Source organism: Marmota monax, unplaced genomic scaffold (genome assembly GCF_021218885.2).
Source record: "Marmota monax isolate L192 unplaced genomic scaffold, Marmota_monax_Labrador192_F-V1.1 WCK01_AAM20220418_F8-fsc00298, whole genome shotgun sequence".
Lineage (NCBI taxonomy): Eukaryota > Metazoa > Chordata > Mammalia > Rodentia > Sciuridae > Marmota > Marmota monax.
In genome coordinates this window covers 455,412-481,227 of record NW_026694888.1, presented here as the reverse complement: position 1 = coordinate 481,227, position 25,816 = coordinate 455,412, and the positions used below count along the sequence as shown (strand labels likewise).

The 25,816-nt window shown below is 60.6% G+C and overlaps 2 protein-coding genes across 14 annotated transcripts in view; one reads left to right on the top strand and one right to left on the bottom strand.

Moving 5' to 3' along the window:
• Positions 1–15,270, top strand: part of Farp2 (FERM, ARH/RhoGEF and pleckstrin domain protein 2) — a 91,616-nt gene extending 76,346 nt beyond the window's left edge. For 7 of the 13 annotated variants that reach the window (XM_046426766.2, XM_046426762.2, XM_046426767.2 and 4 more), the window contains 14 exons: positions 1,872–1,961; positions 2,682–2,815; positions 3,200–3,281; positions 4,948–5,185; positions 7,203–7,333; positions 8,206–8,274; positions 8,905–9,021; positions 11,745–11,765; positions 11,967–12,046; positions 12,704–12,822; positions 13,008–13,171; positions 13,933–14,040; positions 14,370–14,521; positions 14,685–15,270. In XM_046426766.2, the coding sequence (XP_046282722.1) occupies positions 1,872–1,961; positions 2,682–2,815; positions 3,200–3,281; positions 4,948–5,185; positions 7,203–7,333; positions 8,206–8,274; positions 8,905–9,021; positions 11,745–11,765; positions 11,967–12,046; positions 12,704–12,822; positions 13,008–13,171; positions 13,933–14,040; positions 14,370–14,521; positions 14,685–14,805 (1,626 nt within the window). In that variant the 3' untranslated portion in view covers positions 14,806–15,270. Of the gene's footprint in view, positions 1–1,871; positions 1,962–2,681; positions 2,816–3,199; positions 3,282–4,947; positions 5,186–7,202; positions 7,334–8,205; positions 8,275–8,904; positions 9,022–11,283; positions 11,864–11,966; positions 12,047–12,703; positions 12,823–13,007; positions 13,172–13,932; positions 14,041–14,369; positions 14,522–14,684 lie in introns of those variants that run through there. The other 6 variants (XM_046426760.2, XM_046426761.2, XM_046426759.2 and 3 more) reach the window with 5 other exon arrangements.
• Positions 15,271–15,474: 204 nt separating this feature from the next.
• On the bottom strand, positions 15,475–25,713 carry Stk25 (serine/threonine kinase 25). The gene is made up of 12 exons (XM_046426754.1): positions 25,576–25,713; positions 25,367–25,454; positions 21,712–21,942; positions 20,968–21,024; positions 20,390–20,498; positions 18,900–19,057; positions 18,622–18,807; positions 18,323–18,468; positions 17,919–18,033; positions 17,634–17,705; positions 16,464–16,600; positions 15,475–15,990 (listed from the first exon to the last, which is right to left on the bottom strand). The coding sequence occupies exons 2-12, from the start codon at positions 25,394–25,396 to the stop codon at positions 15,951–15,953; spliced, it is 1,281 nt and encodes a 426-aa protein (XP_046282710.1). The 5' UTR covers positions 25,397–25,454; positions 25,576–25,713; the 3' UTR covers positions 15,475–15,950.
• Between the last annotated feature and the right edge of the window lie 103 nt (positions 25,714–25,816).

Genomic DNA, 25,816 nt, shown 5'->3' with positions numbered 1-25,816 from the left:
GGGAACCATGCTTCCTGAGAGGCCCTCGCCCACCCACATGCCCCTGGCTGGGAGCCCGGCTGGCCTGTGGCTCGGGGGCAGACCCCTGTGGCTCTGGTGCTTTCTGCCCCTGATTGGGCTTCCATGGGTGGATGAGCCACAGGCCACCTACCCCTGGGCATCCCTGCAGTGGGGTGGCACTGGGGAGAGAAGCCCACCAGTGACTCTCCTCGGACTGCGTGGGCATCTCTGTCCCAGGGCCAGGAGCTGGGCTGGGGCTGGGAGTCAGGCTATTGCTTATGAACCATCGTCACCTCTGAGAGGTGTCCTGACACAGGACCTTCAGCTGTGGGGCGTCCACCCTTGGCATCCCTGTTGGGAAGGTGGGACCTCTTGGGAACAGAGCTGACCCCAGGGTCTGTAGCAGTCCAAGTGGTGATAGGACTTTTTAAAGAGATTTTACTGAATTTTAATTTGAATGAGTCAATTTTAATAGCACAAAAAACAAAGTGTGAAGATTGGGGGGGTTGGAGAGGAGGGCCAGCACCCCAGGAATGGCTGGGGCCTCCAGAGGGAAATGGCAGGACCAGGGCCACACCTGGCTACCAGGCACCTGGGAAGAGCTGAGAGGAGAGGACGGCAGGGAGGGCCCAGCTCTGCGGGCTGTGGTCTCCGCTCCCTGGGGTGCTGCACACCTGAGATGGACGCACCTGTCGCCTTCTGTCCCTGGGCTCTGAAGGCTGTCACGGCCGATCTTGGACTAGGCAGGTGCACAGAGGAGAAGACATGGCTCCGACCTCCTCTGGAGGACCTGGCTTCTGTGCTGCATCCTCTTGCTGCTCTGAAGCCACGTGGACCTCCCTCTATGGTCTGGTCTCTCCTTGGCTTAGGCCAAGGCCTGCTGTGCATCCCACCTGGGCTTGGTCCCCTCACTGGGCTGGTGCAGAGGCCCCCACAGCTCTGCCCTCTGTGCTGCTGGGCTCACACCTTGGGGCCCGAGTGCATTCCCAGCCCACCCAGAAGGCAGATGGCCTGCCTCCCCAGGAGCCCCTCGAATGGCACCTTCACGTCCCCCTCGGGCCTGCTCCGCGGGCTGGCCTGGAGTTGCCCCTTCCCTGCAGCTCAGGGTCTACCTGCTGGGCCTGCTGGTCTCCAGGCACCTTCTGCAGGGGCATGAGGTGCCCTCCTCATTGCCGGGTGCTGCTCCTCTCCTGTCTCCTCTTGGGGTGGCCAGCTCCTGGTGGGCAGGGACTTGAGGTACATCCCAGGTGCCTGACTGGAGGGGGCGAGGGGTGGTCCACCCAAGGAAGCCTGTGGTCAAGAGGAGCCGTGAGAACAGGCAGTGTGCAGGGCCAGCAGAGGCTGTCAGGTTGGGGGGGCCAGGATGGGACACGGCACCCCGAGGCCAGGTGTGCTGAGCAGGCCCGGGGCAGAGCCAGCATGCAGGAGGAGATGGCCGGGGGAGACCTGGAGCCCCTGGGCCACGTTCAGGCTGTAGAGCGTATTGCTTGGTTATTTCAGTGACTTTGTCTCTCACACCCTCATACACACTGATCGACACACCCACAGCTGTGCCCACCAGCTGCACCATGGCTCCAGCATGTCCACAGGAATCCCATCACAAACCGGAATGAGTCCCAGCTGTGAAGCTTACTGAGGCTTGAACAGCAATTCTTTTCTCCAAGAGAATAACACAAAATGAGAAACCATGTGAGGACATACCCCGGGGCCGAATTGTGCCTGTGGTGCTTGGAAGGGATTCCCTGCGAGAATCAAAGCCAACACCCATGACGGGGCTGAGAGAAGAAAGCAGGTGTCACAACCCTGGCCCCTGAAGTCAAAGGCTGGCCATCCCTCAGACACAGGCTCATGGCCGCCTCTGCTTCTTTCAGCTCATGCCAGAAGACGAGGCCTATTTCATAGCCAAGGAGATTCTTGCTACAGAACGGACGTATCTGAAGGATCTAGAAGTGCTCACTGTGGTATGCGCCTCCGTCCTTGTCACTGTGACTTTCTTAACCTCTTAAATCTAAACATACACAGAGGCTCCATCCTGAAAAACACCTCTTGACGACCCTGTGATGTGCACATGTGCTTTAAGACACATGTCACTGGGTGTGGTGGCCACTCCTGAACCCCAGTGACTCTGGAGGCTGAGGAGGGAGGATCACAACTTCAAGCCTAGTCTTGGCAACTTAATGTGACCCTGTCTCAATTTTTTTTTTCTTTTTGGTATTAGGGATTGAACTGAGGGGCACTTAACCTCTGAGCTATGTCCCAGACCCTTTTAGTTTTTGAGCCAGGGCCTCCCTAAGTTGCTGAAGCTGGCCTTGAACTTGCACTCCTGCTGTCTCAGCCTCCTGAGTCTCCGGGATCACAAACCTGCGCCACCACACCCACTTCAAAAGCTGGCACAGTCTGGGAGTGTGCGTGGTGCTGGAGCACTGGCCACGCACGTGTGAGCTCTGGCTCAGTCTGCAGTACTGAGGAAAGGTGGGAAGAGTCGCAGCCAAGCCCTGGGCCAGAGTTTGGGGAAGGCATCCTTTTGAACGTTGGCCCAGAATTGCTTTGATACTCTGAAAGCTGGATGCTCGGTGGAGAGGGCTGGAGCTGAGGCCAGCCTGAGGGCAGTGGTGGAACGCCGTGTTGGCGCCCATGGTGACGGGCCTCAGACCTGGCAGCAGCCCCGCCTCCTCCCACAGTGGTTCCGCAGTGCTGTGGCCAAGGAGGGTGCCATGCCCGCGGCCCTGATGACCCTGCTCTTCTCCAGCATCGACCCCGTCTACAAGTTCCACAGAGGCTTCCTGCGCGAGGTGGAGCACAGGCTGGCACTCTGGTAACAGTGCCTTGTGCCCGGCCCCCCATCTCCCGACTCCCGGGTCCTAGACCCTGGCACACCCTGGACCTTGGCCGTGGGCCCTGCAGGGGCCACGCCTACACCCTGAATTCTGCACCCCGTGGCCCATGCTCTGGTCACTACCACTGCCCTCAGACACTCCCCACTCAGGGACTTGTCCAAAGGGGCCGTCCCCCACTGAAGTGTGCGTGGACCCTGGGGGCGGGTAGTGTGCAGCCCTGCTCTCCTGCCACACTGTCCAGAGAACTCCAGGCGGGCGCCTCAGTGTCTGCCAGGCCCAGGCCCTTGGCCTCTCAGCCCCTGGCCATGCAGCCTGGCCTCCTCACAGGCCTCTGGCTGCTGACCCTCGCCTCTGCCCTCCAGGGAGGTTCCCCCCAGCACCCACACGCGAGGTGACCACCAGCGCATCGGAGACATCCTGCTTCCGGCCATGCGCCAGCTAAAGGTAGGCAGGCCTCCACGGAGACTCAGGCTGTCCCCCGGCAGTGCGGTGCCAGCCCGGAGCCTCTCCCCGGAAGGCTGCCTGCCACGCCCTCACCGCAGGCCCAGGACAGGGTGCCAGGATGGGCCTCCCCAGGGGTGCTCTTCCCGTCAGGGTCCTCTCAGACACTGTCCCCTGGTGTGCTTCCTCTAAGTGGGGCATTCAATGTAGAGCGCCCCTCAAGAGAGCCTTCTTCTGGGACAGGGTCCCCCGAGTGGCTTCTTCCACAGCAGGGTCCCCTTCAGGGACTCTCAGGACAGCATCCTCAGAAGGGTTCCCTCAAGCTCCGAAGTTCTGGGGCTACTGGCCCACCCCAGGGGAGTTCCTGGACCCGGGCCCCTCGGGGCACGAGCAGCTCTGACCCTCCCAAGGACAGGTCTCGTCTCAGGACACCCCCCCTTCAGAGCAGCTCCCACACTGTGTTCCTGGAGAACAGTGTCCAAGCTCCGGGAATAGCCATGGCAGACCCTGGGCAGTCCAGGGTGCCCCCAACACAGGCGTCAGCTTGGGCTCCACCCAGGGCTGGGACGCTGAAACCCTGCGAGGCTGAAGGCTGCCAGGCTCCTGTCTCAGGTGTCCTCCTGAGAGCGAGTGAGCTCCATCAGGGGAGGGGCTCCCCGGCCCTGTCCCTCCAGCTGCCCACCGTCACTGGTGGCTGAGGAGGCAGCACCACAGTCGGGCTCCCCTGGGCTCTCTGCAGCTGGGGCTCTGGCCACACCCGCACCTGGAGAGCCAGCACTGGCTACCTGAAGCCCTCCAGCCTGCCCATGGCCCTCCTGCCGGACACCCTGGTGGGCCTCTGTGCCAGGGTAACGGGAAGTTCTGTCCCTCAGCACTTGCATTAACTGGAAATTGAACTATGCACACATCTTGTAACCCAGTTCATTAGACCACTCAGGGTGTCCTTGTGTCCGTTGAAGCCCTCTAGAAGGAGGACTGGTCTAGTCTGACCTGTTGGTCTGTGTAGCAGTCACAACCTGTGTGCACTGGTGTGTTATTAAGACGCCAGGTATGGCTGGGCCCAGCGGTGGCGTACGCCTATGATCCCAGCAACGTGGAGGCTGAGGCAGGAGGATCACAAGTCTGGGCAACTTGGTGAGACTCTCGTCTCAGGAGGAGAGAAGCCTGGGGTGCAGCTCAGGGGGAGAGCCCTGGGTTCAGTCCTTAGTGCTGGGAGAAAGGAAAAAGGTAAGGCGTGGAGGGACACAGTGACGCCCGTCTGGGACCAGCTGCTGGGAGGCCGAGGCGTGGCACAGTGCATCTGTGCAGGGCTGGGGAGCAGCTCAGGGGGAGAGCGCCCCGGTTCACTGTCAGCCTGGAGAAAGAACACAACGCCCTCTCCAGCAGCTGAGCGGCTCCTCAGCCCCACTCTGGGACCTCCTGGGTGGGGCACTAGGGCCTGGTGGAGCTTGAGTGGGGTTTCCTGATCGCTGCCAGCACTCACCTGCTGTGCCCCGCAAGGTAAGTGCAGCCCTGCCATCCTCCACTGGCCACGGGAGGCATGTGGGCAGTGGGCCTGGGCATGGAGCAGCAGCGGGCACACTGTGGAGCAGCAGGTCAGGGTGGAGCGTGAAGGCGTGCAAAGGCCCTGTGGCTCTCCCCTGCACACTGCCCTTCTGTGTCTCCACAGGAGCTCACCAGCTACTTCCAAAGGCACGACGAGGTCCTGACAGAACTGGACAAGGCCACCAAGCGCTGCAGGAAGCTGGAGCTGCTCTACAAAGAGTTCGAGCTCCAGAAGGTCTGCTACCTGCCTCTCAGCGCGTTCCTGCTGAAGCCCCTCCAGCGGCTGGTGCGCTACCGCCTGCTGCTGAGCCGCCTGTGCCAGCACCACCCACCCGGGCACCGGGATCATGCCGACTGCCGCGGTGAGTGGGGCGGGAGAGGCCCCTCTGCTGGTCCACCCAGGAGAGCCGCAGAGTGGTCAGTGGTCCTCTCTGCAGCTGGAAGGGGATGGGGGCAGGCCTCTACAGGCAGGTGGCCCTCCTCCTGCTCCACCAACCACAGGCCCTTCCCAGCCCAAGTGTCAACGGCGCAGAGCCACGGGGTGTGGGGCCACAAGGGGACAGCCTAACCCAGGGCCCCAGAGCCACCAAAGGTGCACAGCCACACACCCCGCAGAGTGGCCTGTCTCCTGTGGGTATTCCTGTCCTGGAAGCCTTGGCTCTGAAACTTGTAGCTTTGGGCCAGGTGACAGCCAGGTGGCGCACATGGACTCCTTTCACCAACACGCCCACGCGCGACTTCTGATCCAGCCTAGATCCAGTGTAGGAAAGCGCCATTGTCGTGACAATGCAGATGGAAAAGGCGGGACGCTTCCTTCTGGCCACATGGCGTCAGCAGGTGCCTCCCGATGAGCCAGGGGAACAGACTGCAGGAGTGGGCAGTCCCCCCTCTTGGCCTGCTGAAAGGAGAAATCAGATGTGTCTCCCTGCCGTGACCCCAGGTGCTGGCAGGGTGGTCCTCTGCAGGAGGCATGCCCCGAGGGGAGGCCCAGGCCAGGCTCTGGTCGTGCCCATCGGCCGTGTCTGGAGAGCAGGCCCAGGTGTGCCTGTGGACCAGCAGCCTTGCGGGGCCTTGCTGAGAACTTGTATTTGGAAGAGGGGCACCTTTGGGGCTGGAGAAGCGGCTTGTGGTTTCAGAGTGCGCAGTGTGTTGACCTGTCAGGGATACAGCGTGCTGGCCCTGTGGCTGCTGGGGAGGCACAGTGACCGGGTCTGAAGTGTGTGTCCGGCTTCCGGCAGCTTCCAGTGCCAGCCCAAGGGCAGCACAGAGCCCAAGCAGCAGTCCTAGCCCTCAGCCTTGTGTCCTCTAGATACAGCATCTGAGAGCAGGGCGGCCTCTGGGTCCTGTCTAAGGCAGGCTCATAGGCCTGGCCTATGAGCTTCTGTGTCTGCCTCTGTCCACTGAGTGGCCCCATCACACTGTGGCCTCTGTCCACTGAGTGGCCCCATCACACCGTGCGCCTAGAATAGGTGCCCCAAGACATCATGGCAGTGCTGCCAGGGATGGGTGTGGGACCGGGAGTGCAGGGACCCTGTCTGACCTGCCACAATCGTCCTGCATGGTCACCACCTGATGCCCGGTGCCCCTGGCTGCCTCCCATGCAGCTGCTCAGCATGCTGTCAGACTGCGCATGTAGCCCGCCTTGAACCCGGAGGCTATAGAGCTAAAGAGGCCAGGGGGGAGCTGCGGCCCAAGCTGACTGGGAGGGGAGCTGGGAGCGTGGCCAGTGCAGACGCCAGCTATGGGCCCTACACTTGAGGACCATGCTGGCACCCCTGCTGCTTGTCCCTGTCCTGACAGGAGACGGCCTCCCCAGTGCCTCCCTTTTAGCTGGCTCTCTCCTCTGGAAGTGTGGGCAGCCGTGCGGAGGAGCTGGGTGAGGCTGTGGACCTTGTCCTGCCACAGGTGGTGGGACCCTGAGGGCCGTGGCCAGGCAGGAAGAGGTTCCTGCAAAGGGGAGGGGTCCCTGTAAGGGACGGGTATCACCATGCTCCTGGTAGCAGTAGCCAGAGAGCAGGACTAGGTCAGCGGCAGCTCTGGCCGGCACAGCTGAGTGGCTGCTCTTCTGGTGGTGTCTAGCCAGCGTCCATCTGACGTGCTGCAGAGCCCTCGGCACCGCTCCTAAAGCCTGTTCTTCCCCACTGAGCAGCGGTGGTGGCCGGCCCTGTCGGGGGAGCATGCTGAGGTTTCTGGGGTGTCTGCAGGAGTCTGTGCCTGCTGGGCAGGTGCCTGTGGCCGTGGGCAACAGTCCCTGAAGGGGGCTGAGGAGATGTGCCCCAGATTAAAACTGCCTTTTATATGCTTACTCCGCACACGGGAGTAGTGGGGGGCTTCGTCCACACCACTCTGGGGCCTGCGCTTAGGACCCTCTCCTTGCAGACGCCTTGAAGGCCATTACAGAGGTGACCACCGCGCTCCAGCACAGCCTCACCCGCCTGGAGAACCTGCAGAAGCTGATGGAGCTGCAGCGGGAGCTGGTGGGCGTGGACAGTCTCGTCGCCCCCGGGAGGGTGAGTGGGAGCTGCCTGCTGTGTTCCACCTGAGTGTTTGTCCAGGGACCCAGCGGCCTCCCTCCAGCTGGCCAGGTCTGCGGTCTTCAGTGTGTTCACTAACTCAGCACTCACTCGGCACCCAGCAAGTGTGCGCAGCCCCGGGCAGTGGGTCACCCCGCTCTAGGAGCTGCCATGTGGAAGGGTTGACCACAGGCACCACGAGGGGGCCAAAGGGGAGGTGGGCAGGTCGGAGCCACACAGTGCGCCTGCTGCAACTTCCTAACAGCATGGCCCTAGGAGTCAGTCAGAGGGCACCATGGTCAGCTGTGCTCCTGGCACCTGGTAGCGGGCTACATGCGCAGTCTGACAGCATGCTGAGCAGCTGCATGGGAGGCAGCCAGGGGCACCGGGCATCAGGTGGTGACCATGCAGGACAATTGTGGCAGGTCAGACAGGGTCCCGGCACTCCCGGTCCCACACCCATCCCTGGCAGCACTGCCATGATGTCTTGGGGCACCTATTCTAGGCGCACGGTGTGATGGGGCCACTTAGTGGCCCTTCCTGTAGGTTCCTGCCCTCTGCAGCGTGTCTGAGCCTCATTCCTTGCTGAGGCCCTATGTGCAGGCCTCCTCTGCAGGACATTGCTATGGACACCCACATGTGTGTGTGGGGGGGGTCTACGTGTGGACGTGTCCTCAAGGCTCGACGCACACCTCCAAGTGCAGCTGCTGGCCACCTGACAGGGCTGTGTGGCGTTCGCGTGCCCGAACGGGCAGTGAATGCAGCAGCCCGACCTCTGGCACCGCTCTGTTGGGCTGCCGAAAGGTGGGGTGGCCCTGCCAGGGGGCCTCGCCCAGGGGGCTCAGCGCATGCCGTGGGCTGTCTTTCAGGAGTTCATCCGGGAGGGCTGCCTGCACAAGCTCACCAAGAAGGGCCTGCAGCAGAGGATGTTCTTCCTGGTAGGTGCCCCGTGCCCGTTGGAGCCGCATCCCCAGCCCGAGTCACACCTGGAGAGGAATGGGTGCTGCTCTGCAGGGAGGCTGCACTGTCAGCAGCCTGTGCACCTGGCCGTGCAGGGGTTTGGGGATGTCCCAAGGGGGAGGAGGCCTCCAGGCCAGTCCCTTTCTGTTCTCGTTCCGGGCAATCAGAAGCCAAAAGGTGGGACAATCCAGGCCCCTGTGACTGTAGGGTGTCCTACAGTCTGGTGGCGAGCAGGAGGACGCAGTGCTGACCCAGAAGCACTGTCTTCGTGAGGCCTGAGGACCCGCCAGCTGTCCTTGTTCCCACCAGGTCTCCTTTGTTGTCCTGCTTCTGGATCCAGCTGGGGATGCCCACATCACCATTGGGCGGGGAGCTGCCTGTCAGCACCTGCCAGAGCCCTTGCTCTCGGCCCTCAGGCAGCCTGCTCCTGTGCTGCTGGGTCAAATGAATGAAAAAACGTGTTTGCCCTCCAAAATACCTCCTGCACTCAGCCTCTATGCTGGGGGCCAGGACAGGTTGCCCTGACCGATGATCACATGGTGGCCACCCAAAGTCCACTAGAGTCTGACCATGAAGACATTAAAACTTTATCTCTTTTTTTTAATCAGTCCTTGTCTAAGGCTTCCTGTCCTCAGTTCTCAGATGTGTTGCTGTACACAAGCAAGAGTGTAGCAGGGACCAGCCACTTCCGGATCCGGGGTCTCCTTCCACTCCGCGGCATGCTGGTGAGTGACACCAGGCTGGCCCAGGGCACAGGGATGTGCCCACACCCTGCCTGTCTCACGGGGCAGCAAACCCAGGGGCTGAGCCCTGCTGGGCTGCCCTTCTTGGTTCAAACCTTCGTGGCACCTGGGCTTCCGCAATGACCCGGGGTTCCGCCCTCCAGGTGGGTCTTTCAGCCCTTGGCAGGGCAGCCTGTCCTGGCTCCCAGCACAGAGCGGGCCTTGGTGGCCACTGCCTGTACACACACACGCAGCGTGCACAGCCTTCCTCCAGAACTGGGAGCCGCCCAGCTGCCCTTAGCACCCTTCCAACAGTCACAAGCTGTGTGTCCACACCCTGGCTGGACACCAGGCTATTGGTGCTTCCGTCCATGTCACCAGTGTGCTTCGCCCACCCCTAGCACACTCCTGGGCTGGGACAGCCACTGGCCATTGATGCTGCTGTACTGTCTGCCAAGAGGAAAAGGCCTCATTTCAACATGGTCAGCATCTGCCTGGTCCCGTGGGGTTAGTGCTCTTGGTGGCTGACTCTCGAGAGCCTTGTTTGGCGCCGTCAGTCACAGGCTCTGGAGGCTCCCTTGCCTTGTGGGTCCCGTGTGCGCCTGCCCCCGTCTTGGGAGTGGGAAGGACCGGCAGCCAATGTCTGTGCTCTGCCAGGAGCACGTACCCAGCCCAGGACACTCCCTCAGTGACCTCTCACCTGCAGACCTGCTTCGCCACCCAGGTTCATCGCTCTGCCCCAAGGCAGCCCTGCAGTAGGTGTGTGATGCCTGCTGCCCACCAGGGGCCGCTCAGGGACTGGGTCCATGGGTTTAGAGTTGACTTTAAACCAGACTTTGACCCAGTCATGTGGGAGGCTGAGGCAGGAGGATCACTACTTCTAGGCCAGCCTCAGCAACTTAGTGAGACTTTGTCTCATAGAATAAAAAGGGCTGGGATGTGGCTCAGTGATAAAAGTGCCCCTGGGTTCAAGCCCTAGGACTTAAACAAATGAAGCACTTTTATCATAGAAAAGATAACTGGCAAGGCAAGATAAAACCTCTCAACACTTGGCCCTCCAGGGGCCACACGTGTCCACGCTAGTCTCCACAAGGTGGCCCCTCCTGCAGGAGGCTTATGGCCCGAGTCACTGCCCAGTGGCAGCACAAGCCTCTCCCCACACTCTGTCCTCTCGCACACAGTGGGGTCGGTGCTGACTGGGAGCACACCAAGCGCACTTAGCTGGCCCCCCATCCCGGGCACCAGGCGTAGCTGGCTCTCCAGAATGGTGAACAGCACTGTGGGGGCTCTCCCACACCTTAGGGCATCCTCAAGGTCCCACAGTGGGGGGGCACTCGGCAAGGTCTTGGTGCGTCTCTGCTTGTCACTGTAGGGCAGGGACCCTGGTGGCCGGGTCCACTAACACGGTCTGAACATGTGCCTGCTCACAGCCTTAGAAAGTGCAGTATCACTAGGCCCGAGGGCCTCGCCTGGCACCCCAGCAACCCCTGAGGCTGAGCAGGAGCATGATGGTCCCAGGCTAGCCTCTGTGACTTAGCGAGGTCCTGTCTCAAAGCATGAGATGGAGTGAGGGAGGAGCTGGCCCAGTGGAAGAGTGCCCCCCCAGTCAAACACCCAGCACCAGAGGAAAAAAGCAACAGGCACGGAGGTCCACCCCTTTGCCGCTGCCCTCTGGCAGGTTGAGCAGCCATGGGCAGTGCTGACCCACACCCCGCTGGCACTCTGCCCTGCAGCACAGCTTTGCTTTCTGTGAGCTCTCGGCTGCTGGGGCAGCCTGTGGCCGCCGCCTGGCCAGGCTTCAGGCTGCACGTGCTCTGCCGCTCAGCACTTGCTCTTAGCCGAGTCTGCAGTCTGGTTTTGCCTTACCCAGCTGACTCCACCCTGCTGGTGGCCTGTCCGTCCTAGAACAGCATCAGGCGCCTGGAGGGCAGCACAGGGCATGCCCAAAGAGTGAGGGGAGCTCCTGAAATGCCCACACCCAGAATGCCCCCTGCCATTGAGTAGGCTCCTGTCGGTGGCTGTTCTCCTCCTCCCACTGACGCAGCTGGAGTCCACTGGACAGGCGGCAGACTGGCCCTCCAACCTCCCTCTCCTGTGTCACACGGGAACTTGCTCTCGTGCCCTGGCTCCTTCTGGCAAGCTGTCCTGTTCTCTGCCCTGTCCCGCCACCCACCTTGTCCCCATCAGTGCTGTCCCCTAGCATCTCTCCGACCCCATCCCTGCCATGCCATCCCTTAGTTGTTCCCCCGCCACATCCCCATCCAGGCTGTGGCCCGTACTGTCAGTGGTCACCATCCTGCCAGCCACCGTGTGCCCCTGCTCCATGATGGCCCCTGGCTTGACAAAGTCACTGTTAGTCATGTTGGTGACTTGCCTGTCCGGAGATCCCAGCAGGAGTGACAACAGTGCTGGTGTGGCCTGGGTGTGCTCCTCAGCCTGGGAGACTGCTCTTACTCTGCCTTCTGACGGGATGGACGCTGTCCCCAGCCCCTGGTGTAGACCGTCAGCACCCCTGGATGACCTTGCCTTCCTGGGAGGGTGGCTGTGTCTGCTCTCAGGCTTCTCCTGGTGATGTCCATTTTGGAATCATGTCCTGGGGTCACTTGCCCTGAAGCTGCAGCAGGCTTCTCCTTGCATCTGACCTTGTGAGGTCTGTGAGGTCTGTGAGCCGCAGCATCTTCCTGACAGTGAAAAAGCTCAACGCTTCTCCTTTGCTTGATTTTCAGCTGATAGTGCTGGACCCACCGGTAAGTACTTGAGTGCCCTCTGGTCCAGAGTTTGTCCTCCTGGGTGACAGCTGCATAGGGTGGGGACACCAGCTGCCACCTGTCACGTCCCTTGTAGTCATGCAGACTTGGACAGCAGGAGCTCCCTGGCTGGTGCCATCCTCAGGTCTGGGCTTCACCGGCCATCCTGGTGGTGCCACCCCAGCCTCCTCTCACCCACAGGTGGAGAGCGAGAGCGAATGGGCAGCTCCTCACTGCTTCACCATTTATGCAGCACAGAAGACAGTTGTGGTGGCAGCCAGGTAAGGGCCTCCTGTGTCCCCTCTGTGCATCGAGTTTCCCTGCTAAGGCCCCTCTGAGTGGGGAGGGTGACCTGTCTCCTCTCTCATGGAGACCAGCTCTGCTTCCAAGTTCTACAGCCAGAGAAGCGTCCTCTCCCAGGGTGCCGTGGGGCCTCCAGGAACCTTCTGCAGGCTAGCCACGGTGCTGCCCCCGACTCCCTGCACCCTGGGTGTTGCAATGCTCAGCAAGGGGGGGCCTCTGAGGGGGACAGGCCAGCCAGCAGGTCTCCATGGCACGAGTGTTCTGGGACCTCCAGCCAAGGGGAAGTGCCAATGGCTGGAGGTGGAAGACCTGGCAGCGTGCCTGTGCCAGGCACTCTGGCACCTTTCCCTGGTCATGGGGCTCTCAGGAGCAGCCCCTCCTGCTCAGCACCCAGGCATCTGTCCTGGGCACATCCCCCATAGGAAGTGACAGCTGAATCAGTGTCAGAACATTGTTCCTGGAACAAACCAGCCCAGTTCAGATCCTCTAGGGCTTGCCCTCCCTCCTCCTCCTCCCTGTGCTCCCGGGGGTTAATTCTGAAAGTGCTCTGGGCTCACAGGCCTGGGACAGGTGCTCCCACCTGCCCTGGCCTCCTGAGCCAGGAGGAATGAGCAGAGCCCACTCCGGCCCTGCAGCACGCGTCAGGAAAGGGAGAAGTGGATGCTGGACCTGAATGCTGCCATTCAAGCAGCCAGGAGCAGCAGCACCCCGTCCCCGGAGCTGCCAGGGGGCATCTTGTGCACGCAAGCCCCCAGTGAGTCATGGCTGAGGACCCTGCCCCCGGGAGCTTTTTGGAAATGGCTTTCCTTGGTCACCATCAACCTGCCGGCCTCCTGCATGCTCCCTTCCACCAGGCAGACCCCACCCACCCAGCTCCAACAGCCCATTCCCGAAGCTGCCCTGGGGAGGGAGGCACCCAACACTGCTGACTCCCCTCAGGGTCCTCTGATGAGACCTCACTGGAGCAGGAGTCTGAAGATGATGCCCGGGGGACCCGAGGCTCCCTGGAGGGGCAGGTCCAGCACCGGGCCAACACCATGATGCACGTGTGCTGGTATCGGAACACGAGTGTGTCCAGGGCTGACCACAGTGCCGCTGTCGAGGTATGGCTGTTGTTAAGACTTCCCCGAGTGCAGGGTTTGGCCACGAAGGGCAGGCCCTCAGGAAGGTCCCAGGTGACCAGGTTTGGCCACAGCCAGCTGCTTCCTGCTTCCTCCTTGGCAGGTCAGCTGGGAAACCTCTCATCCAGTTGAACCCCTCTACTTGTGTCCTGGGGGTGACCCCAGAAGAGCCTCAGGGCAGCAGCCTTGGTGCACTCATGGAGGAAAGCCCTTACTGCCCCAGGACAGTGCCCTCTGGACGCTGGCCCACCCTTCCCCAGGCTGATCGCTGTCCACCTCCTCCTTTCTGTTGGGCTGGGGCCCAGGGACTCCCCCAGGTCACCTGGGTTGTGCCAGAACATGGCAGGTTCTGAGGCCTGGCCCTTTATTGTCAGTATATCAGAGCAGGGTCCTAGCAGGACCTTCCTCCTCCCCCTGAACTGGTAAGCTCCCTGCTGATCTCCAGAAGTTGTCTGTGCAACACAGGCCCCAGAGCCACCTGGGGCAGGAGGGGCAGGGCCTGCTCCTGACCTGGGGGTGGGTGCCTCCTCCAGCACTCAGAAGCACCTTCCAGACACAGCACACCCCAACCCCGCTGTGTCCTCTCCGTGCTGTTGGGTAAATCTATGGACGGCCTGAATGCTGGGGTCACTGTCCCCAGGCTGTGTGTCCTGCCAGTGTCCCTGTAGGAGCCTGGACGTGGCGGGGAGCCAGGTGGGAGGGGCTGCTGGCTGACGTGCCCCTCTGCCCTTTTTTGCTGTCAGAATCAACTTTCAGGGTATCTGCTGAGAAAGTTCAAAAACGGTGATGGCTGGCAGAAGCTCTGGGTGGTCTTCACCAACTTCTGTTTGTTCTTTTATAAGACTCATCAGGTACGTGTGCTCAACAGAGCCAGGGCCCAGGTGGCGCTCGGGTGTTCACCTGGCCTGCCTGGGCTCTTCAGCGTCATCTGCAGAAGAGGGTCTGAAGTATAGTCCTTCAGTCCCCACGATGCAGGAAGCTGAGGCCGGGGGGGGGGGGGGGGGGGATTGCAAGTGCCATGCCAGCCTCAGCAACGTGCCTGGACTGGTCTCCAAGTAGAGATCACAGCCCAATGGCAAAAGCACCCCTGGGTTCTCTGGGGGAGGGAGCAGGGATGGCTAGTTCCCTGGCCTGCGGCTTGTGTGTACAAGCCGTCTCCAGAACCCTGTGCGTCTCCCAGGACGACCACCCCCTGGCCAGCCTCCCTCTGCTGGGCTATAGTGTGAGTGTCGCCCCGGAGGTTGATGGCATCCACAAAGACTACGTTTTCAAGCTGCAGTTCAAGTCCCACGTCTACTTCTTCCGGGCTGAGAGCAAGTATACATTTGAGAGGTGATTTCACAGTGGGAGCATCACCATCTCCTTGTGCCCTGCTGAGGAGGGCTGGCAGGATTCCTAGCTGGCCCTGCTGTCCACTCACTCACTCCATGTTGGGGGCCAGTGGGAAGGGTGTGTGAGCACCAGCCCACAGGTCTGACAGCAGGACCCTCTGCAGGTGGATGGAGGTGATCCAGAGGGCCGGCACCTCACCTGGGCGGCCTCCAAGATTCCCGCAGGACTGTCCATATGCTGCTGCCTCAGGGTCTGAAGGGGCAGTCAGGGAGGGGGAAGAGTGAACCCATCTGGCCTGGACCAGGACCTGCTGTGGAAGGCTGTGGACAGCAGACCCAGCTGGGGCCCCAGAGCTTCCTGCCAGACAGGAGGCAGCACCAACAGCACTGGAGGCCTCAGTGACCCCCTGGCTTTTCCCCTCACAATGCAGTGCAGGCCAGTGGATGGCTGGGAAACAGATGTCTCCATCTCATAGCTTCTCAAAAGGGACACAGAACCCTGCTTGGAGTGTGGGGCAGGGCCCCATCTGAGGGCAGGCCTTGAACAACCAGCAGACAGCCCCACACATGCCTGCAGGCCCTGCAGAGGCCCCAGGCTGGCCCAGGGGTCCCTGCAAGGCTAGTCTAGCAGAGCTGACCAGTCTCTACTCCATGGGCCTCTGGAACAGCAGAGCTGAGCCCCTGGCCCGGGAGGAGTCACATGCCACCTGTTAACTTCTGTGACTGAAGATAAACAGCATCTTCTCACCCGCTTATGCCCTCTGCCTTTCTCTGTTCTCCAGTGGGCCGTGCGGAACTCTGACTCCAGGGAGGGAGAAGGGAGGCCAGCACTGGGGTGGGCCTGGGGAGACAGGCGGAGGAGCCTGGCCCGGCCAGCCCGCGGCACGACTGCAGGCCAGGTCTTTATTAACAGAGAGCGGCAGGGCCTTCAACACGTACGTACCCTCACAGCACTGAAGGGAACAAGAAACTTGGTTTTCTTAAAAAACAACACATCTGATGACACAAATACTCATGAGGAGACAGCACCTGCCTGGCACCACAGGCAGGTCTAGGGCCACATGGTCACCATGACTCCAAGGACGGTGTGTCCCAGGCTGGGTGTCCTGACACTTCCTGCCCACCTAGGGCTGAATGTGGAGGGCTGGGCCAGCTCAGGGAAACCTGAGATGGCCAAGACAGCCCCACTGGCTGCCTGGTCTCCACGGGCTCCCTGCTGCTGGGTGTAGCTTCAGCCAGGCCAGGAAGGGGGGGGGGGGAGGCGGGGACAGGGTATGGAGCAGGGGGAGGACGACCAGGTGGTGAGGCCTGCAGGCTGGCATGCCCTGACAGTCACAGCACAGCACGAGGGGGCTTCCAGCTCAGCACGGACCTTCTGCAGCTCAGAACAGAGAGGCAGCACCGGCTCTCCACGAAGAGTGACACGGTGCTCAGCGGGTGGACGTCAGGTGGTTCCTGCTGTGTGAGAACCTGCGGAGGAAGGGCCATCACATTACTGCCTGGCCACTTAGACATGCTCCGGGGCCAGGCCCTGGGGCTTTCAGTGCAGTCTGCAGCAGTGCCTCAGGTCTTGGGAGCGGCATGGGCTGGCACAGACCCAGCCCCCAAGAGTGCAGGGGTGGGCATCTCCAGGAGGGAGGGGCAGGGAACAGCTGCCTACAGCGCAACAGTGAGAACCTGGAACCCAGCCCAGCACCTGCTGGGAGGGCCCGGCATGTCCCAAGGCACACCACAGATGTGCCTCAGCAGCAGGCCCCACGGGAAGTCAAGGGGGAGGTCAGAGGTCAGCCACATAACGCCATGCCACCGGGCCAGGGACTTTGTCCCAGACATCAGACCATGAGGCTAAGGGTTGAACTTTGGGTGCCAGACAGCTGCCTGGCCTCTCCAGACCCATGAGCACAAACTAGAAAGGACAAAGGCCACCCCCCTGGGCAGCTCACCTCTGCACTCGCTCCACCAGGTGCACCACCAGCTTGTCGGAGATGCCAGGGCAGGACTCCTCAGCCAGACTAAAGGCGTTCTCCAGCTCCTCCAGGGCACCCACGCTCCCGCCACTCTGCTTGTGCTTCTCTTTGAGCTGCAGAGAAACCTGGTCTGACTGGGGGCCTCGCCTGGAACCTGCACGGAGTCCCCAGCAAGCTAGGGGTGGCAGTGTGGCCTTCCCCGCTGAGGGACTCCAGTTGCCCTTCCACAAGGCCCACCCTCCCGCTGTGCTCCAGGGAGTCTTGGGCCTTGGTTCTCAGGAGGGAATATGTGGCTTCCTCCCAGCTGTGGTCACAAACGCAGTCATGTGGGTCCAGTCTGATGGGAAAACACGCTGCCCAGCCACCATGGGAACAGCAAGGCCAGACCCAGGCAGTCTGCAGGTCTGCGACACACCCCCACCTGACCCTGGGGCCACAGCAGCAGTTATCATGGGACCTCCAATCCCAAGGGGCCTCCTTACCCAGGTCACCTTGCCGTGGGACTGTGGGCTGGACCAGTTCCCCAGGACACACGCGAGAGACTGCACCTATGTGACTCACGTCACTGCCCCGGCTGTTCCTGTATTCTCACCAGTGTCCCATCCTCCCTACCTGGACTCCACCTGTTGCTGTCACCCCAGGGGTGGTAATTGGTGCTCTTGGGAAGGCAGGTCTGAACCCACCTGAGTCCCAAGTCCAGATTTGGGGGTGGGGGTCCTGGCTACATTCTATTTCTGGAGATGGCTCTCACCTGCCACCAGCAGGTGACACGTGTAAAGACACACCAGAAGTCACATGGCTCTCAGGTGGGCCTGACCTTGAACTACCCCAATCCTTCCCTATCTCCTGTGTGTCACAAAGTCATAGGATGTGCATCCTGTTCAAAGCCACCTGGGATGCCAGAGGGCCTCAGCAGGTCTGGGGACACAAAGGGTCTTTCCAGGGCAGGGCATTGTCAGCGGTCTGTGGTCCTTCCACTATGAATCCCGACCCATAAGCCTAACCACCATCAGCTGCCAGAGACCTGGAGACCAACAGGAGGAAACCCCAGCTCTAGCCGGTCAGGGCCCCACTCAAAGGTGCTCAGGACAGGTGTCTGGGAACAAAACCGTGGCCCTGGGGGACCCAGCCCAGCCCTACCCTCACCTCTCCAAATACAGGCCGGACCAGCGTGGACAGGCTCTGGGACCTTGGCTGTCTCTTGACAGGCTCTGCAGGCTGAGGGCAGAGACATGGGGTGGGGTCAGGCAACGCTCCAGTCCAACCCACTGTGGCCTCCTCAAGCAGCTCACTTGGGCCCCGTGGAGGCTGACCTCCCTGGAGCCCCACTCCAAGCCCACCCTGTACCCCTACCACATGTGGCTCTGACACAGCTGGATGGGGTGGGGTGGAGGGGTGGGCCGCAGCCCCCAGGGCCAGGCCAGGACAGACCTTCTGGGAGCCATGCAGGGCGGTCCCCTTGTGCAGCTTGCCATGTGGGCTCGGCCTGATGGTTGGGGGGAACGTCCAGATGGGGCCCTGCTCCCCGTCCTCAGCCTCGCCATCACTAGAAAGAGGGACGAGTCAGGAATGACCCAGGTGCAGGGAGGGACCTCCAAGGTCTCAAGTGCCTCTCATGTTTTCTGAGGCAGCCCAGAAGCAAGTCGACGTGGGTAGCTCTGCCCAAGCCACCCCAGGCAGGTGACCCAACAGGCCATTTCCTTTAGCCCAACACCAGACCCAGCCCCAGCAAGCCGCCCAGGTCTTGCTTCTCGAGTGGAAACCCCCTTCCCTCCAAAGCACCCAAGGCTATGGGGCATGAAGGCAGCGGACAGCTCTGGGGAGTGGGGCCCCACATGTCAGAGTCCTCGGAGCTTGACTCTTCGCCATGCCCCTCCGACTTCCAGCGCTTGTATCGGTCAATGAGCTCAGTGAGGAAGGAGGTCTTCTTGGTGTAGCGAGTGATGAACTTGTGCTTCAGCAGCTCCTTGGCTGTGGGCCGCTGGGGGAGGGAGGGCAGTCAGTAGGCGCCATTCAACTCCTCTCAGAGGAGGCAGGGGGTGGGCTGTTCCACTGCCCCTGCCCACCTCGAGCCCACATCCTCCCTCCACAAGTGCCCCAGAGCTGTGAGGGCCGGGCGGGGGTCAGGCCTTACAAAACGGGGGTCCTTATTGAGACAGGCCTCCACGAACTCCTTGAAGGGCTTGCTGTGGTGGCCCTCCAGTGTGGGCGGGCTGTTCTTAGGGATCAGGAACAGGACGCGCATGGGGTGGAGGTCAGAGTTGGGTGGTTCCCCCTTGGCCAGCTCGATGGCCGTGATGCCCAGGGACCAGATGTCAGCCTAGACAGGGCAGCACACGGGACAGTGGCAACATGAGGCACCCGTGGGGCTGCAGTGCCCCCCCACCTCCCTACCTACTCCTACTGCGCCACCTTGAAGTCGTAGGCTGACTGTCTGATGACCTCAGGTGCCATCCAGAAGGGAGTGCCCACGAACGTGTTCCTCTTGATCTGTGTGTCTGTGAGCTGCCCTGCCACCCCGAAGTCCGCCAGCTTCACGTCACCTTGCTCCGACAGCAGCACATTGGCAGCTGCTCAACACAGGGTAGTGGGCATCACCCTGGGCTCCACAAGGGCCCAGGAAGCCCTGTGCACAGCCACCTAACAGGTGCCGGGGGACCTGGCCCTGGGGACCCAAGTCTTCCCTGCCACTCTCAAACCAGGCCACCTTGAGCCCTGGAGCACTGAAGCAGGAGCCCACAAGCCAGGAGTCCACCCTGAGCTCCATCCCTCAGGTGTCTGGCTCTTGTTCAATGAGAGGCTTATGTCAAGCCTGTTTTTCAACATAAAGGTGGTCACTCCCTGCGGTCAACCTGTAGAAATGTTCCAAATATTCTGGCCAACTCCTTTTTCCCGGGTGATGGGGACAGGAAAGAGAGATTGATAGCCATGGTACATCCCAACACCTGTTTAGCATGGTTGGATCAATGCCCCCACTCAGAAGCTATAAAATCCCCTAGACTGTAGGTTTAAGTGGCAGCCCTCGCACGTCCCCGCTTGCCCTGTGGGAGTTCTGCCTCTTTTTCTTCTCACTTGAATAAACTCTACTCTTTTACGCTTACTTTTCCTCATCTGTGGATTTAATTCTTCTAATCTGCAAGACAAGAACCCCAAGAGAAATTGGCTTGGTGGTGAGCTGCAAGGGTCCGCTGCTGGACCCTTGGGTATGGCCCACCATTAAAAGCTACAGGCGCCACTCCACAGTAGTGAAGAAGAATCTGGTTTTGCCAGCAGGCATCCCCTGCTGCAATTAGCTGCTGAGACTTAAGCAGGGAGTCCTTGGCTGCAGAGGCCTGCAGCTCACCCACCAACAGAAGCAGAGAATCTAGTCTCAAAAATCTGGTTTTACTATGTCGAATTCCAAAAACAAAGCAACTCCCCCGTGGGCTCCTGTGAGTGACCCCAACCCAAAGAACAGCTGACATGGGACAAGCAGGAGGCCCCTCACTCTGCTAGCATATCCACCATATAAAGAAAGTCTCAGTACCCTCAGCATGCACCTCCCTGCAGAACCAGCTCAACTGGGCTTAGCAAGAAGGGTCACACAAACATACCCCAGACCACGGGACAAAGATAAACACTCAGTTTACACCAGCCTGCCCTACACTTGGTGCACAGCTGGTCCCTTTCACACGTGAGGATGTGTGACTAAAAGGGCTCTGTTGTGGTGAATGCAGCTCAGTGGTGGAGTGCCTGTCCAGCATGGACAAGGCCATGGGTTCCATCCCCAACACTAGCATCCTCTGAAAGCTGAGCAAGATTGGACTGCTCAGACTCTGGGTGGCCACATGCCCCACACACCCAACTTCTCCAAGGTCAGGATAGCCCAGGGCAGAAGGGGAACCACGCCCACCCTGCAGGACCTTTAATGTCTCGATGGATTTTGCGCTCTGAGTGCAGATAATCCAGGCCCTTCAGAATCTCCCTCAGGATGGTGGCGATGTAGGTCTCCTCTAGTGGGCCTGGCTTCAGCTGGAAGAAGACAGCAAGGCAGGACCTCAGCCCCACCCGCACCCAGACCCATCCCCCTAGAGGAATAGGGGTAGCCCTGCAGAAGGCTGGGAGTTTGTGTTCTTTAAGTACTTTTGGAAACAAGTATCAGATGCTGGTCAGGCAAGTGAGGGAAAGGAGGAATAGAATCTTTCCTTTTAAAGAAGGTAAAACTACATTTGCCTTTTCTGGAAACATGAGAGCCTGGTCCCTCCTCACCCTGCAGCCTGTTTGCCTGAGGACACTAACCCTGATTACTCCACAGGTCAGGTAAGACCCAGAACCCCTTTTAGCACCAAACTAAGCAAGACTGTGAGTAGTGGTTCATTTTTGGTTAACATTCCTAACATCTAATGGATTAAGACACCAAAGAGGAGGCCCCCAGAAGCCCCTGATTCAAGGTCTGCAGGTCAGTGGGTCCCAGGACATTGCCTTGTGTAGCTGCACTCACCAGATCCAGTGCAGAGCCCCCGCCCAGGTACTCCATGATGATCCACAGCTTGGTGCCCTAGGCAGAGAGAACCTGTTTAAGTGCCTGGCAGTAAGTGGAAGGGCGTGCCTAAGTGCAGGGTCCATAGGCCAGTACCACCCCTAACCAGGAGTCAGCTAGGGCTTGGGTCACAAAGGGCTCTACCAGACCAGTCCCTGGCAGGAATGCCAAACCAGAAGGGTTCTAGTGGCCTTGCCAGACCCACCCCCTCCCTCTGATGACACCCCTGGTTCAGGCACATGTAGACAGACCAGAGCTCAGAGCAGTGTCACCCACTTCACCAACAGCCCAGGCATGCCAGGTAGCCACATTCTCAGACCTGGTCCTCAGCAGGCCCAACAGTGACTGCCGCCGGCAGAGGCACATCCAGGCTGGGCTCGGAGTTTTGCCTGCAGGGGTCCCACAGAGGGCTCTTAGCAGGGCCCACAGCATGCACCTGGGTCACTATGGCCACTGCAGAGCAGCTGACCCTGTGGACTCTACGCCTCTCTTGTAAGCCCCAAGATGACATTTTCTGGAGGGCCTGGTCTGCTGAACTTTCAGGCCTCCCTGCACTTCTGGAGGGGGACCCTGGCACTCAGCAGCACCTGCTCCACTCTTCCCCACCACCCCACCCACCCACAAGACATCAGGCACATCCTTCTGTACCTCAGGAGACAATGAGAGGCACAGAGCATGTAAGCCCCTCCCTATCCCCACAGGTACCTTCAGGTAGGAGCCAAAGTAGCGGGTGATGTAGGGACTGTCACACTGGCTGAGCACTGTGATCTCCTGCTGGATGTCCTCAATTTCATCCTCAGCCTCCTCCAGGTCGATGATCTTGATGGCCACCACCTCCTTAGTATGGTTGTCGATGCCTTTGTACACCTCCCCAAATGAGCCCTTGCCAATGCGGTCAAGCTTGGTGAAGAGCTCCTCAGGGTCCACACGAGAGTGCTGCAGAGGCCCACAGGGACAGAGGGTGTACAGCAGGTCAGAGACCACCCTGCTGGGTGGGGACATCATCCCCAGCAAGGAACCCAGGGGAGCTCACCTCTATTCTTCTCTGGCTTCTTCTTTTATCCCTTGTTCAGAAAATCTAAGCTTAATTTAACTCTGTTCTCCAAGGAGAAAGGATGGGTCTTAGACAAGGTAGGGTCTGTAAGTTGCAACAATGTAGCACACCAAAGACAAGTGTCAATAACAAGATCAGGTGGGGCCTGGTTCAAAACTCTCACTGGTTTTGCTACAAACCTGAAACTTCTCTAGAAAATATAAACTCCCATAAAAATAAAAAATCCAGCACAGGTCAGGTGTGGTGGCACACACCTGTAATCCCAGCTCAAAAACAAGGCGCTAAGCAACTCAGTGAGACACTGTCTTTAAATTAAATACAAAATAGGGCTGGGGGTGTGGCTTAGTAGTGCTCCTGAGCTCAATTTCTGGTAACCTCCCCACCCCCCCACCCCCCTCCCAAAAAATTAAAAATCTAGCATGGGCTAAACACATCCTCGGCACTCCTGAAAGCCTTATCCCTTAAAAGGGCATCCCCATCCTGAAGCACTGAGCTGACAAATGCTTTCTTGGGTGCTTGATTCTAGACATCCAACCAACACAGTCCTCAGATGGGAACAGAGCCTAGGAGTTGCTAAGGCAACAGTGCAGAAGGTGCTCTGTGCACAGCCCAGCACACTCCAAGTGTCAGCACCAGTGCTAACCTCTCAGTCCTAACAAAAGGGCCTGTCCTGGAGCGGTGTGCTCACCGGGCTTCTGAGAAAGAAACCCCATCCTCCAAGAGCAGACACCTGTGCACCACAGCGGCCTTGGTGCTGGGCAGACTGAATCCAGCCTAAGACTACTGTTTCAATCTAAAATTGTCAACTAGTTGCCTTCCCAGGGTGTGTAACCAAGAAGGAGGGAGGGCGGGCACAGCGAGGAGAAGCACCCGGAGAAGCACAGAAGCTGCAACTCTGTGACCCCTTTCTAAGCACCAGGCTCCACAGACGACAGGAACTTTGCAGAGTGTGCCCAGTGGAAAGGGAAAGAAGGGAGAGAGAGGAACCCTGGGACAAAACCAGCAGCTCAGCATGGCAGCCACCTAATCCTTCCAAGCAGGCTGGCTGTGCTGTCCACAGTTCTCTGGCTTGAGTAGTTAAGAGGCAACCAGTCCAGCTAGTGATCTTCCTCACTGCCCAGTCCTAAAGCCAGTGCACACCACGAAGTCCTAAAAGTCCCAACTGAGGTATCTTAGGCAGAGAAAGCTGAGTGCTCCCTGGGGTCCCACTAGCTGTGCTGGCCTGGGCAGGCAGCATTTGCCCCCACATCTCCACTCCTATTGACATGTTTGGAAAAGGAGCCATAAAAGTCCATGAGATCATGGCTGATTGTTAGGCTATTCTCAGCCTAGGGGTGGGCAACACAGATCAAACTAGACCCAGGCTCTATCTGAAAGGAAAGATCCCCAGAGGTATGCGCTCTCAGCACCAACTCAACCGCCCACCGGGTGCTGATGGGTAGGGGTTCTGTTCTGGTGGGGACCACCCTGTTCCTTGCTCAGTCCTGAACACCAGTGCCAAGACCAGGTCTAAGCAGCAGCTCTGCTTGTCCTCCACCAGGCCCAAGGTCACCTTCTCAGCCCCCACCATGAGCCCCCAATGATCCCCTGGCACTCTATGATGATGCCTTACCAATCCTTCTGCTTCAATCACAAACCCACCCTGGCAAAATCCCAAGACACTATGAGGGAGCTGACGCTATCCTGGAGACTTCAGACTTGCCTGGCGCACATCCCCCGTCACTCTGAAGACAGTCCACTGCCTTCTAAAATGGCCTGAGAAGAAGACCTGGAAAAGGTGGGGCCAGGGCCCAGCCACAGCACCCAGCACCATCACCCTCCAACTCTCAGGGCCTTCCCTCTCCTCAGAGTGTCTTACTGCTCTGCTCCTGCCCCCTCTGAGGGCCCAGAGTCATGTCTGTCCAAGGGCACCCCCAGGCCAGGCACTCAGAAATCTACTGCCTCAGAGCAGAAGAAAGTACAGATGCCAAAGCAGAGTTCTGGATTCAGCAGGGAAGGTGGCAGCCTCAAGCCCCACATGCCATGCTTTCTGGGTGCTCAATGCCGCCGGCCAGTCTTAGCAGAAGACCCTATAATTATACGCTGACCCTATAATTTCATTATCAGAACAGCCCTGTTCCCAAGGCCTCCTGGTGAAAGAAAGCTAAGCAGCTCACAACTCAGGGGTATATGATTCCTCATCAGGATGGTGGATATGATAGACTGCTCAGACCACTCAACTAGCTCTGGCAATAGAGACCCCCAGTTCTCCATATCAGCCCTGGGGTGGCCAGGTCTGGGGGGCTCTGCCTCTGTGCCAACTTGTCTTGTTAGTCATGAGGAGCAACCCATGTACACGGCGAGAGACAGCCCTGCCACCACCCAAAAGGGAGGGCTTGGTGCTCACACCTGGCAGGAACTGACCAAGTGGAGGGAGTTAAGTCCAGTACAAGTGAAGGCTGTGGGGGCACTGTGCGCTGTTATCCCAGCAAGAGGCTGCTCCACAGGCCAAGTGCCAGCATAGCACCCACAAGGTCTCTTGCCACTGTCACAAGTATCTCACCCGAGCGCAGCAACTGGCCCCGGACAGAGGTGCTCCCTGCCTCTGCGGTCCCTCCACAGGGCAGCGCAGAGTCCCACTGTGTCATTCTGTGACCCACAGAAGCTGACCCTGCAGCTCTTAAAAATAGGCTGAAGATGGGTTTTTCTCCCAGGATCTCAAACATGTAACTACCGGACACGAAATGGCAAAACGGAATGAAAATCGTTGGCTGAATTCCGCCCAGGTCAGCAAGCCCCCTCGCCGTCTGACCACACCTGGCCCAGGAACCCTGGCCGCGGGTGGCGTTCGGGCTTCCAGGCGGTTCCCGGTTTCCTCCAAGGAGCGGGGACCCAGTTCCTGGCCCAGGTGGCGGACGCGCTTCCTGTGCCTCGCACGCCCAGCGCTCAAGGACGCGGCCCGCGGCGGAGGGCCCAGGGCAGTGTCCGCGGCAGGCGAGCCCGCACCGCGCCAGGGTCGGGCCGCCCGCGGGGCGCTGGGAGCGAGCGGCCACGGCCACGCAGCGGGAGGCCGGCAGCCGCCCGGGCTCCGCGGCCGCGCCACGCTCGTGTCCCCTGGGCTCCGCGGCCGCAGACGGCGGGGAAGGCGCCTCGGCCTCGCTGCCAGCACCGCTGCCCGGCGGGCCCCGCACCAGCGGCCCCGCACCTGCTGACCAGCGCGCCCGCAGGGCCCCCTCCGGCCCCCTCCGCCGCGGGCCGCGCCGCCAGGCCTGCGGCCGCCGCCCTCCGCCACCACCACAGCCCGGACGCGCGGCCGCCGAGCCTCACCTGGTGCGCGAAGCCGCGGAGGTGAGCCATGTCCGCGCGGCCGTCGGTCCGCGGCCCGGAGGCCCGCTCGGCCCGCTCGCTCAGGCCCCTGGGGACGCAGGCCGCTCGTCAGCGGGGTGGGCCGGGAGGCCCCGCCGGCCGCCTCCCTCCGCCCGCTTCCGCCCGGCCCGCGCCCCGGCCTCCCCGCCCGGCAGGCGCGGCCCGCCCACCTCCGGGGGGCTCCATCCCAGCCTCCCGGCCCGCTCCGCAGCGCCCGCGGGCTCCCAGCGCCGCCTCGCTCTCCCGGAACGCCCGGGGCCCCCAGCCCGCGAGCAGACAGCGGCAGCGGAGGCGTCGTGGCGGTCGCGCGGCTCTCTGGGACTCCGAGTCCCGGCGTCCGGGCCGGCAGCGGCCGGACTACAAGTCCCAGCAGGCTGCGCGGCGGGCGGGAGGGGGCGAGGCGCAGGCGCG

Coding starts and splice junctions, on each gene's coding strand:
- Stk25 (XM_046426754.1), bottom strand. CDS start 25,396: ATGGCTCACCTCCGCGGCTTCGCGCACCAG. Junction 18,034..18,322: donor AGCTCCGAGGACTCTGACAT/GTGGGGCCCCAC, acceptor CCCTCTTTCTAG/TGATGGCGAGGCTGAGGACG. Junction 17,706..17,918: donor CCCTGCATGGCTCCCAGAAG/GTCTGTCCTGGC, acceptor CTCTGCCCTCAG/CCTGCAGAGCCTGTCAAGAG.